At 30.5% G+C, this 14,189-nt stretch overlaps 1 protein-coding gene across 6 annotated transcripts in view; it reads right to left on the bottom strand.

Annotated features, from left to right (window-relative positions):
* Nucleotides 1-14,189, bottom strand: part of LOC132948719 (obscurin) — a 65,103-nt gene that overhangs the window by 4,151 nt on the left and 46,763 nt on the right. For 5 of the 6 annotated variants that reach the window (XM_061019345.1, XM_061019340.1, XM_061019342.1 and 2 more), the window contains 32 exons: nt 13,918-14,160; nt 13,412-13,823; nt 13,053-13,340; nt 12,707-12,991; nt 12,468-12,643; nt 12,111-12,398; nt 11,821-11,913; nt 11,523-11,630; nt 9,033-11,432; nt 8,611-8,716; nt 7,770-8,548; nt 7,595-7,703; nt 7,424-7,541; nt 6,986-7,364; nt 6,240-6,645; nt 5,998-6,176; nt 5,375-5,730; nt 5,063-5,307; nt 4,697-5,004; nt 4,278-4,635; nt 4,062-4,202; nt 3,815-4,000; nt 3,506-3,743; nt 3,003-3,436; nt 2,619-2,757; nt 2,084-2,544; nt 1,653-2,019; nt 1,262-1,563; nt 1,033-1,188; nt 816-961; nt 267-428; nt 12-192 (listed from right to left, as the gene is read on the bottom strand). In XM_061019345.1, the coding sequence (XP_060875328.1) occupies nt 12-192; nt 267-428; nt 816-961; nt 1,033-1,188; nt 1,262-1,563; nt 1,653-2,019; nt 2,084-2,544; nt 2,619-2,757; nt 3,003-3,436; nt 3,506-3,743; nt 3,815-4,000; nt 4,062-4,202; nt 4,278-4,635; nt 4,697-5,004; nt 5,063-5,307; nt 5,375-5,730; nt 5,998-6,176; nt 6,240-6,645; nt 6,986-7,364; nt 7,424-7,541; nt 7,595-7,703; nt 7,770-8,548; nt 8,611-8,716; nt 9,033-11,432; nt 11,523-11,630; nt 11,821-11,913; nt 12,111-12,398; nt 12,468-12,643; nt 12,707-12,991; nt 13,053-13,340; nt 13,412-13,823; nt 13,918-14,160 (10,549 nt within the window). The remainder of the gene's footprint in view (nt 1-11; nt 193-266; nt 429-815; nt 962-1,032; nt 1,189-1,261; nt 1,564-1,652; nt 2,020-2,083; nt 2,545-2,618; nt 2,758-3,002; nt 3,437-3,505; nt 3,744-3,814; nt 4,001-4,061; nt 4,203-4,277; nt 4,636-4,696; nt 5,005-5,062; nt 5,308-5,374; nt 5,731-5,997; nt 6,177-6,239; nt 6,646-6,985; nt 7,365-7,423; nt 7,542-7,594; nt 7,704-7,769; nt 8,549-8,610; nt 8,717-9,032; nt 11,433-11,522; nt 11,631-11,820; nt 11,914-12,110; nt 12,399-12,467; nt 12,644-12,706; nt 12,992-13,052; nt 13,341-13,411; nt 13,824-13,917; nt 14,161-14,189) is intronic. The other variant, XM_061019344.1, reaches the window with a different exon arrangement.

The following is a 14,189-nucleotide window of genomic DNA, read 5'->3' as shown; positions in this document are numbered from 1 at the left end:
ATTCATCTTACCTTGCAATTTCAGAAATAAAACGATATTTTTCGATAGGAGGCTGTTCATCCCAATCTATTGGTTTATACTCAAGTGAATAATCTAAATTATTACGAGGCTCGTCACCAATGATTTCTCGTCCACTTTCAGTTATTATCTGTAAATTTAACATCGCCGATGGAACTTCCAATTTTTGCGCATCTATTTTGAATCATTAAGTTTATAGGATTTTAAATCTATATTTGTATATATTTGTAACTAAGTATGAATCTTACCGGGGAAATGTGTTCGAACCATTGGTGAAGATGGTCCAGTTGGACCCCAAGCAATACAGTTCATTGCTGCTAATCTGAATTCATAATTTGTGTAAGCTCGAAGGTTTTGCATTAGCCAAAATTCGTGATCAATATTTTTAGCCACCAGTTCCCATTCACTTTCTATAATATAGAATCATATCACGATTGATTGATATTTAAATAGCTTAGTTCATAAATAGGTATATTATAAATTATAGGTTTTCTAATATTAAAATTTAATTTTTGTGAATCGTAATTTTATAATGTATTTATATTCTTGTACCAAGTTATTTAACAAATTTACCTACTATACATCTAGAACGTCTAAGGTAATAATTTGATATTGTAATAATTTTACAAATCAGTTATACATACCTAGTTGATTAGATATACAGCATTTTAAGTTTATACTTTATTTGGTTATCAAATACTATAAATTATCACAGTATTTTAATAAAATAATTACATAGTTAATTTCATTGTAAATACATAAAAGTACGATACATTTCATTAAATTCTACAACATACCATTTTCTCGAACTTCCAATTGATAGCATAATATTGGAGAATTTCCATCCAGTTTTGGATGATCCCACCGTAATAAAATTTCAGTATCAGAATATTCCTTTACTATTGGGGCTTCCATAGGTCCAGGTTCATGTGCTAAAACGAGCCTTTTAAAGATTTAAATATTAGTACCTATGAATATTAATATAAAATATATTAATACAATAACCCAACTTACCGAGCTCTTGCTGTTGTTTGTCCAAATTTATTTCTCGCAACAACTTTATATATACCTAGATCCAACTCAGTTGCTGGATCTAATCTGAGAATTGATCTTCCATCATTGTCCTCTAACATTTTTATTCTATGACTTTCAGTTAAAACTATATCATTTCTATAACAAATTAATATTTATATAAGTAAAATATATTTATTTTACCTATGATATTTTCAAAATAAAAACTAACTTGAACCACTGAACTAATGGTTTTGGTACTCCCACAGCTAAACACATAAGATCAGCTGGCTTATCTGGTTCAACGGGTAGTTTTTGTGGCTTTTCTCTAAAGAATGGCGGTTGTCCATCAATTCTTGATTCTAAAATTGCTTCTGCTTCTACATGAGCAGTTGGTCTAGAGCCTATTTCTTGTTTAAGTCTCCTTAATGTGTATATGTCGGCACCATATTTACTGATCCTCGCTTTTTGTTCATCTTCAATTTCTTCATCCATGATATCTGTAAATTTTCTTCTTTCGCGAATAACTGGAGCCTGAAACAATAATATTTTGGATATGATTTGAAAATCTTACTCAGATTTACATTTTAAATGCATTATAATGATTTTGTAACTTTGATTACCTCCCAGTCTAAATGTGAATCACTTCCTCCTCTATGTGTTAAACTTTTACCGGCAACTTTCATATATTCCCTTAAACGCACTGGGAAGTTTGTGTCTCTTAGTTGTAACAAATATGTATCGGGACCATATTGATAGTGACTCTCTGATTTAATTATCCCTATTTCTGTATCTATTGGCTCTTTGGATGGAAGTTTATCTTTCCATGACGGAACGTGTTTCTTTGGTGGCTTTATTTCTGGTTCTGGAGTAGGGCTAGGAGTGCAAGTGAAACCAGGTGGATAAATCATTTTTGATGGATGAGTGTATGCAGAAGATAATGGACGGTGTCTATACCAATTTCTACAAGACGCGTTACTATACCAATCTCTGAAAATATAAATAAATTGTATTAAACGATTAAAAATGAGATTTTAAATTTTAATAATCTTACTTTAAGTTGTTGTAATAATTTCGAAGATAATCTGTGTTTATTTGACTAGTTCCTGCGGGTATATCTTCACCAAATTGTAACCAGGGATGTTGAAGAGCACTTATAACATCCAAACGATCATTAGAGTTGAATACTAACAGTTTTGAGATAAAGTCTCTAGCTAGATCGCTAATTTTGGTACTAAGTGTATAGGAACCACTTTTAACTCGATCCAAAGTATCAGCATCGTTTACACACCGGAATAATGACACCCCAGTTAAAAGTAAATGAGTTATCACTCCAACTGACCACATATCGGATGAAAGGTCAACGCCTTCTCCCTTAGCTATTTCCGGAGAAATAAACTCTGGCATACCATAGTCAACTGGTTCTAATTTTCTTCTATTGATTTTTCTGCTTAGTCCAAAATCACATAACTTTAATGTATCGCCTCCTGGGTGAGATATTAGTAAATCTCCAGGCTAAGAGTTTAGAAATGTAATAAATAATTATAAATAATTAAATGTGTTAATAATTTGTGTATTTATGTACTCACTGTCAATCCCAAATGGGCAATTTCAAAATCATGCATGTGCTTCAAAGCCTTCAGTAGTTGAATTATGTATAAAGCTATATCATATTCTGTGAGGAAAGAATGTTTGGTTAGAATATCCAAAAGCTCACCACCTCCAGCACTATGTTTTAAGTTAAGGAAATTATCGATGTTTTATTACAGTGTAGTACAGTGAAACCTGATTTAATAGAATCTGTCTCAACGGACAAAATTATTTAACTTTGATTTTTGATTTTTTTGATGGAATGTGTTAATTTCAGTGAATGTTATTACATTGTAAATTATAAATTGCATTATAAAAAATAAAACTATAGTTAAAATAAAATGTCAGCAGTAGAATTTCTTATAAATTATATTAAAGGATACAGTTCCGTGATTAGAGTGTATGTCCTGGAAGTCTGTAATGCATCATGAATACGAATAATTCTTCTATTACTCAAATCAGTCATTATCTTTAGCTCATTGTCCATTAGTTTCGTCAAATGATCTCCTTTTGCATTCATAACCTTAGCAGCGTAATTTCTACCTGTCGACCTTTCCACTGCGTGGTACACAACACCTTGTGTACCGCGTCCCAACTCATCTCCGATATCATATAAATCTGAAAAATCTTTTTTCTTCCATTTTATGTCTGTTTTACCGTTATATGAATAATCAGATTCCCGGTCCTCAACATGTATAGCCACTGATGTAGATATTGATCCAGCTAAATTACGAGCACTAATACTATATAATCCCTCGTCTTTCATGATAACATCTTCGATACGTAGTATACAAACATCTGGTTCTACTTGTTCAATCTATCATTTTAAAACAAATGAATGTAATAATAATAACATACAACATTCATACATTTTGTGTTCAATTACTTGAATTCTAGCAGAATCGACCAAGGGTTTCCAATCTTTAAACCATTTTATTTCTGGATACGGAACACCAATAACTCTAGCTTCTAATTTACAATTTTTACGTAAAATTACATACTTTTCTTCGGGCCGTTTTAAGAACTTAGGATATTCAGCAATTTGCAATCTAACTCTTTGTCTAGCTGTTCCATGTTCATTTGTAGCAACAGCTTCATATGTTCCTATATCTCGATCCATCATTCTTAAATTTAACATACAATAGTTATTTAATGGAATTTTTTACTTAAAATTAAATTTAAAAAAGTGACTTACTTATTAATAAATAATGTAGCTTGGCCATTTCGAGTATAGCTCGAATCGTAACGACCACCCATTTCTATTAACTGATTATCAAAATAAAATTGCATTTTTGGTTTTGGATATCCATAAACAAACCAATATAAATTTGCATTATGACCTTTAACACCGTATTGTGTATCGTGTTCTTGATGTAAAAACCTGTAAGTATTTTTATAGTAATAATAATGTAAACCAAAGAACAACGCATTAATTAATTTACCTCGGTGCTTGGGCATAGTTATCATGAGGAGGTCTTTCAATATCAAAATCTCTTGGGAAATAAGGTGATGATTCTGGCTTAAAGTCAGTTCCAATTGGTAGATAAGGTGTAAATTTAGGTGGCTCTGGTTCTAACTTTTCTCTAAAATATGAGCAAAATAATAATTTTATAAGGTTAAATAAATATTTTGAGATTGTTACAGTATTTTGATCGTACCTGTATGTCAAGACAAATGGCGAGGGATCACTAATTCCATAGTTATTTTCAACTCTTACTCGGAACTTATAATCTCTAAATGGTATTAAACTATGTATATCACAGGCACAACCTCGAATACCAGCTCTCACTGTAGTCCATTCGCCTTTTGGTTGTTCTTCCATTTCTACTAAATATGTCACTGGAGTCCTTGGCGTGATTGGTAATGAAGGTTTCCATGAAAGAGTGAGTCTTTTATCAGACATTCGGGTAATTGTAGGAGGGTCAGGTAATGGTAGTGGTGCTCCAGTTGCACGATATCGGTCAAAGTCTTTGTAAAGTTCACCAACGGGACGTTTCGAACGTGAATCCAAACCATCTGTAATATAATTCAATTTATTATTAAGTTATTTTGTTTTTATATTTGATTATTAACTTACTGTCAAATATAATGCTTGCTTCACAATATGCTTCTCCATGAGGGTTATAGATTCGTAATTTGTATCGTCCAGAATCAATAATTGAATCGGCATGTAATATTTTTAATCGCATCAAACCAGAACCTTCTTTTTCCATTCTAATCCTTTCAGTTTCATATAATCTATTAGTGTCTAAGAACCACTCATATTCAGGTTCAGGCCATCCAGTAGCACATGCAGTAAATTTAGCTGTCATTCCATCAAAGACTTCACAATCACCAATTTTCTTCATAAAGGACGGTGGTTCTTGTTTCCTAGATTCATCAACACTAAAAAAAAAACCATTATAATTTCACATTTTAATTTTTATATACACATTTATAGTACATTCTTGGGGCAATTGAAAGTTGTGCTTCGCACGTAGCTGTTCCATCTCTGTTGGTTGCAATACAGCTGTATAGTCCCGCGTCATCACTATTGACATCCTTTATAGTTAGGCTACAAACTTCCCCATCACGTTTTAATTTGTACTTATCCCCATTCGTTAATTGATGGCCATTTTTATGCCATATAATATTTGGAGATGGAACTCCGGTGACACGAGCATGGAATTTAGCGTCTCTTGAAAGTAACTAAATCAATAATTAATAGAATTACAAAATACATTTACAATATTGAACATATTTTATTTTGTTATACCTGTTGGTTATGTGAAAAACGTTGCGTGAAAACAGGAGCTTGATAAAGTTTACGAATGCCAACTTGACAGTCTGATTTGGAAGATCCTAGTTTATTTGTTAGAGTGCAAGTATACTGTCCAGCATCTCCTGTGTTGGTATCAAGTACTTCAAGTCCAACTTTATAACCATCACAGGTAAAGTGAACTTTATTACATGGCTGCAATACTTTTCCGTCTTTTTCCCACTTAACGTCTGGTATAGGATTACCAAGGAATGGAGCTAATAACGTCAATGCATTGCTTTCCTCTACTGTGGTATCTTTAAGTCCCTGAAGGAATTCTGGTTTAGATTCTAATGAATCAGTGTTTATTTTTGCTGCAATTAAATTTCATACACAATAAAATATTTTGAAAAAGTAGTTGAAACATACTTACTGTATTGAATTTTTAAAGTAATAATTGTTATAGTTAAATATGTTTAAGAATTCAAATTAATAAATGCATTAATTCACAATTTAAAAATTTAGAAAAGCATTTTTTAGTTTACCAATGTAAATTCTAATGGTATATATTTCGTAACACTAATTAAATTAATTATAGGTACTATTTAATTTTTGAAATACAAATAAAACTATTGACTTACAAGTTACCGAAAGTTTGGCTTCTGATGTAGTAGTTCCATTATCATTTGAAGCAATTATTGCAAGCTTGCCTGCATGTTCCGGACCAGCTTTTTCAATTAATAAGTAATGGAGACCATCAGGTTCATGTGCCATTTTGATATTTTCTCCATCCACAACTAATGGCGTATCATTGATTGTCCTTGCATAAAGTAATTTTATATATTGAATATGCATCAGAAATTAAAATAAAATAATTGCTTACCATGCCATTTCAGGAAGTGGAAAACCAGATAACCTAAAGGGTAATTTTGCAGGAAATCCTTCTACTACTTTAGAATCTCTTAAAGGCATAATAAAAGCTGGTACTGTAGCTGCTGGTTTTACTTTAACTTGTATTTGACCAGCAGCTTTACCCAGTTCATTTGATACAACAATTTTGTAGTCACCAGCATCTTCAAGCGTTGCTTTTTCAATTACTAGAGCGATATTTCCGTTGGGACCCATGACAAAATCAATCTGAGGACAAGGATGTAATACATGTCCTGCTTTATACCATTTTACAATAGCATCTGGATAGGCTACGTATTGAGCTTCTATTTTTAAAATTTCACCCTCGTTAACATCCACTTGATTTGGGTGTTTAATTATGACTGGCTTTTTCGGTAATTCTAGAAAAATATACTTGAATGTTTTAATTAAAAACGTTTAATGCTGAAAATGTTAACATAATTTGTTAAAATTATTTTTAAATTAAAATCGCAATTGCGAGTATTAATACTGTAAAATAAAATTGTTTCTTTAATTTTATATACATTTTATAGATTATATATTTATCTAGATACATTTAAAATATCACTTGGACTTTTTATGTTATTTATAATTAAATTTTAGTACTTTAAATTTAATAAGACAAAAAATGAATTTATTTTTCAAACTATTAAATTACAGTTTAATCTAATGTTAAAATATAATTCTATGTTATACAATATATTCATTCTACGAACTTACCATTTACTACCAATGCAGTATTAGTAGCACTTGTACCAAAATTATTAGTCGCAATAATTTTATATGCACCACAATCTCCTTGTTCAACTTTATCAATTTTCATCAAAATAGTTCCATTTGGATTTTCTTCTAGGGTAATATGTTGTTGTTCATCCTCGGTATTATTTTCTTCCATATTTTTAAGCTCTTCGCCATCTTTATACCATGCAACATGAGGACGAGGGCTTCCAATAAGTTGTGTTTGAATTTCAATTGGAGATCCTTCAACAGCTTCTGTTATCCGTTCAAATGGTTTTACAAACGAGGGCATTATTTCTGCCATAGTTAAAGTCGATGATGTTTCAGCTTCACCCATCATATTTACAGCTTTAACTGAGAACTGTAATATAAATTAAACGTTAATCGACATTTAATTTAAGAAATAAAATATTATCTTACGGTTGCAATATCTAAACCACTGAAATGGTCTATATTAAGAGTACTTTTAATTTGACCTTCTTCATTTGTATGTATACTGATTCTTAAGTCAGGTATTACGACTTCTCCATTTTTAAACCTATGTAAAAACATTATTATTTCCAATAAAATATTTATTATAATAAATATTACCAAGTGATTTTAGGTTTTGGAATTCCATTAACTCGTACAGATAGCTGAACTGCTTCATATTCTTGTATTGTTAAATCTTCCATCAATTTAACGAATGAAGGAGTCTCGGCTAAAATTTAATTTTTATTTGATTATGTTATTTTCTAATAAAATTAATTTAAGTAGATTTACTTACTGTGAAGTTTAAGGTTAGCTATGGCAGTAGTTTCGCCCACTTTATTCCAAGCTTTAACTACATATTCCCCTTCCTCTTCTGGATTCACATCTCCAATAACTATCTTGAACTTTGTTATATCATTATCTAATTCTTCACTTGTAAGGTTAACAAATTCTCGTTCTGATAAATCTTTTCCATTTATTGTCCACACTATTTTTGGCTTCGGCACCGCGTGAATAATTGCTTCAAATACCGCTTCCATCGAGGGTATTACAGTGATGTCATGGAATCCTTCTATTTGAGGTTGCATAACTATATCTAAACGAGCGCTACATTCAGCAGAATCAAACTTATTAGTCGCTTTCACTCGGTAAACACCAGTATCACTAAGTTCAGACGATGGAATCGTCATTGTAAAAGTACATTCCTTAAGGCCATTAGCTATTTCAGATGAATCAATAGTAAAGTCAGCATTGACATTTTTTCCATCACAAGTCCATTCAACATCAGGAATGGGATCAGCTATGAGCGTTATCGACCATACAACCTTTTGACCTCTTTTAACTTCTAAATCAGTTAGTGGTTTTCTTATTTTGGGACCTCGAAGCAACTCTACATCTTGCACATTGAGTTTTGCTGATTGCACGTCTTCTCCTACTTCATTAGTTAGTTTACAGCAATATGAACCAGAATCAGCCACTCTTAAATCTTGAATAGTTAATTTAAATGATTCATCTTCATCGGAATCTTTAATTTGGATATTTCTAGTATTTGATAATTCATCGCCATCTTTAAACCTTAAGTATAAAAATAGATAAAATAATAAATATTATTAGAATTTAAATTAATAACTTATTACCATTGAACTTTTGGTTTAGGAGCACCACGAGCCTTGACATTAAATACTTTTGTAAGTGATTCATAAGTTTCATCATCATCCATACCAGATATAATTTTTGGAGGCACTAAAAATTTCAAACAAGATAAATTATAATTTTTTTTAAACTTTTGTCTTGAAATAAAACTTACCAAGTTATTAGGAAAAATATACAACTTTTTCGAACGTATTATTTACAAACACGAAAATCAAAAAATATTTGTTATTGGTTACCATGAATTAATTAGACATCAAAAACAAAATCGGTTAAAATAATGCAGTATTAGGCGCACATTAACTTAACACAATATGTAGCTTAAATAACCTGAACAGTGACGATTTCTTAACGAACAAGAGATAAAAGACAACACTGACGTTATTATAACATCTGATATTTTGTATACCTCCTATTTGTTTTACTCCACTTCTTGGCATATCATAGTTTTCTTCTTTTGGTGTATTTTGGGTTTTCAATTTTGATATATTTTCATTTTCTTTATTTGTATTGTCTTGAGAATGATCATTAACTGTTTTATCAACTTTTTCTAGGCCACTCGCAGTTTTTGTGTTATTTAAATTGTTTTCTTTATTAATTAAATGTTTTTTTAATGGCATATTTAGAATGTTGGTATCTATTATTTCTTTTGTTAATGTAAGAGAATCACCAGGTGATATATCCGTGTTGTTATTACATGTACTGCATTCAATACCTTCTTTTTGATGCGTTCCAAGTGGTAGATTTTTACCATTTTCTTTATCTGATAAACTCGGAATAGGTTTTTGAACCATATCATCTTCTTTATTGATGCTATTTTTATTGGTCGGGATTTGTAAGTTTTTAATGGCATTTGTTGAATCATTAGGTTGCAAATCGTTCACAGAATTTTCATTATCACTTGATGAAATATATTTCTTAGGTAAAATGATATCCAAGTTGTTATCTTTTGGCAAAGGTTCAGATATTGGGCGCTGTTCATTATTTAAATTATTCTCTTTATCTAACAAAGACATTTTATTTTCACTATTTGACGTAGAATGAGGAATACAATCATTTGAAATATCCGAGTTATTATTCAAAGTTCCATTTAAAAGATCAGAATCTGCTTTTTTAGTGGTTAAATCATTTAACTTTTGTTGATTTAACTCCAAGTTTAAGGATTTTCCCAATGGTTCAGTATTTGACATATCAGATTTTTGTTTCGTTGGTAATGAGTCAAATGACACATTATTAATTTCGGATGCATCGTCAACATCTAATTTAGGTGTTAAATTATTTTCCAATTTAGTGATATTTTCATCATCCCCGATTTTTGAAATGCTAGATTTTCTAACTAAATAATCTGTTATTTCAGCTTCATCAAACAGTGGATATTTTTTAGAATTTTCAGGTTTAATTAAAGGTGTCAATAAATCGTTTTCAGTTTTTTCTTTTAAAGTAGTGTTATAATATGTATTATCTTCTTTAATAGAAGGTCTTTTTTGTTTATAATGTTTATTATCCTCGGGAATTTCAGAACACATCGCACTTAGAGCATCACTTATGATACTAGATTGTCTTATTAATGATTTTCTACGAAAGTCAGCTTCATCGGTATTATACATATGTATGGGACTAGGTTGCAGGGACTCATCATCATCCAAAGCCTTTGTGTAATTACTTTTTGGCTTATTATTTATATTGTTTAAATAATCATGTCTACCCGAAAAATGAATTGACTCATTTAAATTTTGCTCCGATAATGGTTTGAATTTATCGTCCAGTGTATTATTAATTGTAGTTAATTTATTTTCACATTCTTCTGTTGTATATCGGGGGAATGATTTGGAAATTGAATCTTTATTTGATTCATCTTGTTTAATAATAGGAGAAAGTGTAGTATCCTGTTTTTTATACTCAGTAGAAGGCAATCTTGACAACGATGGTCTCTTTGGTATTTCAGAAAACTCTTTTATATTTTTTCGAGATGAAAGAGGGTTATCACATTCTTCTATAGAAGACAGTCTTGATATTGAATTTCTATCAGCAGTATTCAGAACTCCTTCTCCGTGTTTGGAATATTTTTCATCCAAATGTTCGCAGCTTTTTCCTAATGCATCAGTAGACAAAACAACGTTTTTTGGTTCATCTAAACTATGGGTTGTATTACTCATAAGTTCTTTTGAAATATTATCCGTGATTGATGAGATTTGTTTTTTGTTTTTTGTACAAGTATTTGAATTATTTGAAATTAATTCATTTACCAAATTGTCAGATAGATCATCCATCTTTATATTCTCTTCTAAAGATGATAACCTTGAAACTGATCTTGCTTTTAGTGTAGATGATTCACTTAACATACTATTGCTTCGTGATAATATATTGTCCGTGCGATTCATCTCAAACTTATTCATATTGTGGTTTTCCTTTTCCAATATATCTTCTAAATCATTTCGCTGTTTTTGTACTCGTTTTAGTAATTCTATTAAGGAATTATCGTCCTCTTCGTCACAACCATCTCCTAATGACGCTTGAATGTTTTTATTTTCTTTCATTTTTTTAATCTCATTTTTTACTTCTTCATGTTTTTTAACGCTTTCAACAACCCAAAATGGTTCTTCTTCTTCGTCAGACGCTGTGTGTATTGATATACTTCTATCTATTTTAATTGGTATAATTCGTTCATCCCTAGGCTCCTCTACAATTCCATAGTAATTTTTACATTTAGTAGAAGATTCTTCCCAACTCATTTCCACGCAACTAAATTCTCCTGACTGGCTGCTCATTATTACTAAACTTTCTTCGGTTTTGATAGATCTATCACCATCTGTAACGCGTTAATTATAATAACCTAATTTAATGAAGGTAATATGAACACCATAGATGCCCTTGTTGACTCCTGTAAATAATTTCATACCTATATTAGTTATTGATGAAATACCAATTTTTCTATCTTCTTCCACATTTATTTCCACTAATCTTTTCCTGGTGCTATCCATTCTGTTGATTTTGATTGGCAATGTCACTAATAAATGTAATTACTTTGTTTTTAACATTTTCGTATGTCATTTTGTTTACAAAATTAATTTAGCAACTTAAAGCTTTTAGCATATATAATATTCTATTCTATTCTATAAAATCCCACATATTTGGTAAATAGCTATATAAGTAAAATAGCTTCTATTTACACAAAATATTTAGGACAATCAACTAACCTTTTTCTTTTTTATCTACATTTTCTTCAATATCTTCATTTTTACTTTTAGCTGATTCATTATCATCATCTTTGAAATCAGTTGAGTGTTTTGCTAAGTTTTTCAAAAATCATGCAAAATGATAACATTTAAAATTAAAAATTAAAAACCTTAGCTCACAATGGATTGGATTAATATTTGAAAACATGCTTAAAACGCATGCCCGGTATTTATCCAAGATGTAATAATTGTCATAATATAAAAAAATAGGTTTCATACTTGTCGTTTAAATAACCAAGCAAGTTACTTACCTAGAATATTTACTATACTCTTAGTAATAGCTGTCCCCATTTCGTTAGTGGCTCTAACTTCATATTCTCCACCATCTTCTACTTTTACAAGATTGACAGTAAGACTAAAATTTTCCACCCTTTTTTTGTCTTTTGATATTTTGATGTGAGCATCACTACGTACTTCTTTGCCATCTTTAAACCATTTAATTTCAGGAATAGGGCTTCCGTAACAAGTCACTTGTAGTTTAAGCATTCCGCCTTCCGTTACTTCCATGTCCCGTAATCCTTTTTTAAATGTAGGTTGTGCTATTAAATGAAAAAAATATAAGTATCATCGAAATACCTAAGCATTATTTTAATTCTATTATATCTTACACATAACTGTTAGAGTGGCTTCTGAATCATAAGTTCCAATTTCGTTTGTTGCTCTACATTTATATGTGCCAGCTAATTTAGTTTTTGCTTCTTTTATAATTAGCTTGAAATTATCTCCATCTTCGAAACAAGTGAATTCTGTAGTTGTTTCTGTTATTTCTTCTTCCTCACGGAACCTAGTAAATTAATATAAATAATTAAATAATTTTTTTTTTATGTTTTTATTTCTATTATTTTACCATTGAACTGATGATTTAGGATAGGAATTCAATTTTACAGTAAATTCTACATTTGTATCCCCTTCAACTGCTTTTGTATCAGTTAAAGGCGTTTCGAAAATCGGTGGACATTTGACTAACAATTTTCCTTCGCTTGTATTTTTTCCAAACTCGTTACTTATCTCACACGTATATTTTCCTGAATCTTCCCTCGTAAGATTACTAATCAAAAGAGTATGAACGTCTTCTACAGCGTTAATTTTGATATGTGTTTTATCAGCAATTAACAATTTGTCTTCAAAGTACCTGAAATATAAAACAATTATGTACTTATTTGTTTCTTATGCGTTAATATTATTTTTTTTACCATTTTACTTGTGGTGGTGGGTCTCCCTCTACTCTAACACTCAGGGATACATAATCACCTTCCAAAGTTTCTACCTCTTTCGCTAAGGCACCGATAAATTGGGGAGGCATTTGAAGATTAATTCGACAAGCATCAGATATTTGACTAAATTGATTAGACGCGACTACTGAATATAAACCTACATCTTCCATTTTACAATCTTGAATAATTAAAGTATAGACTCCTGATACTTCATCGGTGACATATTTTATTCTATTCGATTTCTTTATAGTTTTACTGTCTTTATACCTAGAAAAAAATCAAATTTATTATTGATATATTTAACTTTTTTTTATATAATATTTTGTATAGTATTTTACCATTGTACTATTGGTTTTGGAGATGCTTCAATCTCAACTGTTAATGTTATTTCTTTTCCAGTAACACCTTCATAGTCAATCAGATTTTTTTTGAACTTTGGAGCTGCTTTAATCAATAGGTTAATTGTTTCTGTATCAGATCCTAATTCATTTTTGGCAAATACTTTATATTCTCCTTCATCTTCAACCTCAACATTTTTTATCACAATAGCTGCAATGTCATCTTCAAACATGCATTTTATTCGTTCATTTTCTTGTATTTCTTCATCGTTTTTAAACCAAAATATATCTGGTAAGGGATCACCAATTACTTTAGCTTCTAAGATGGCTGTGCTTTGGATTTTGGTTTCAAATTCTTTCACGTCAGTAGTTACTTTCGGAGCATAAGGCAAATTGAGTTCTTTTACAACACCTAAAATTAACAGAAATTTAAACTAAATGTATTGATACAATGGCAAAATGTATTTTAATTTATAACACTGTATTTGTATGTTAGTTCATCATACCTTGGACACTAAGCTCAGCGCTACATGATATTTTTCCATGACAAGTAGAGGCAATACAAGTATATAAACCAGCATCTTCTGGTTTTACATTTTGGAATACTAAGGCTAATGAATCCTCATCATCCTTGAATAATACTTTAAATCGTTCTTCTGGGTTAAACGGCTTTCCATTTTTCAACCAGGTAAAATGGGGAGTACCATCAGGTACTACTGTTTGCATTCCAGCCCATAAGTCTTTTTCATCTAAACAAAAATATACAGTTATATAAATG

Source organism: Metopolophium dirhodum, chromosome 7 (assembly GCF_019925205.1).
Source record: "Metopolophium dirhodum isolate CAU chromosome 7, ASM1992520v1, whole genome shotgun sequence".
NCBI lineage: Eukaryota > Metazoa > Arthropoda > Insecta > Hemiptera > Aphididae > Metopolophium > Metopolophium dirhodum.
The sequence above is the reverse complement of the archived record's forward strand: the minus strand, read 5'-3'. Positions and strand labels throughout refer to the sequence as shown.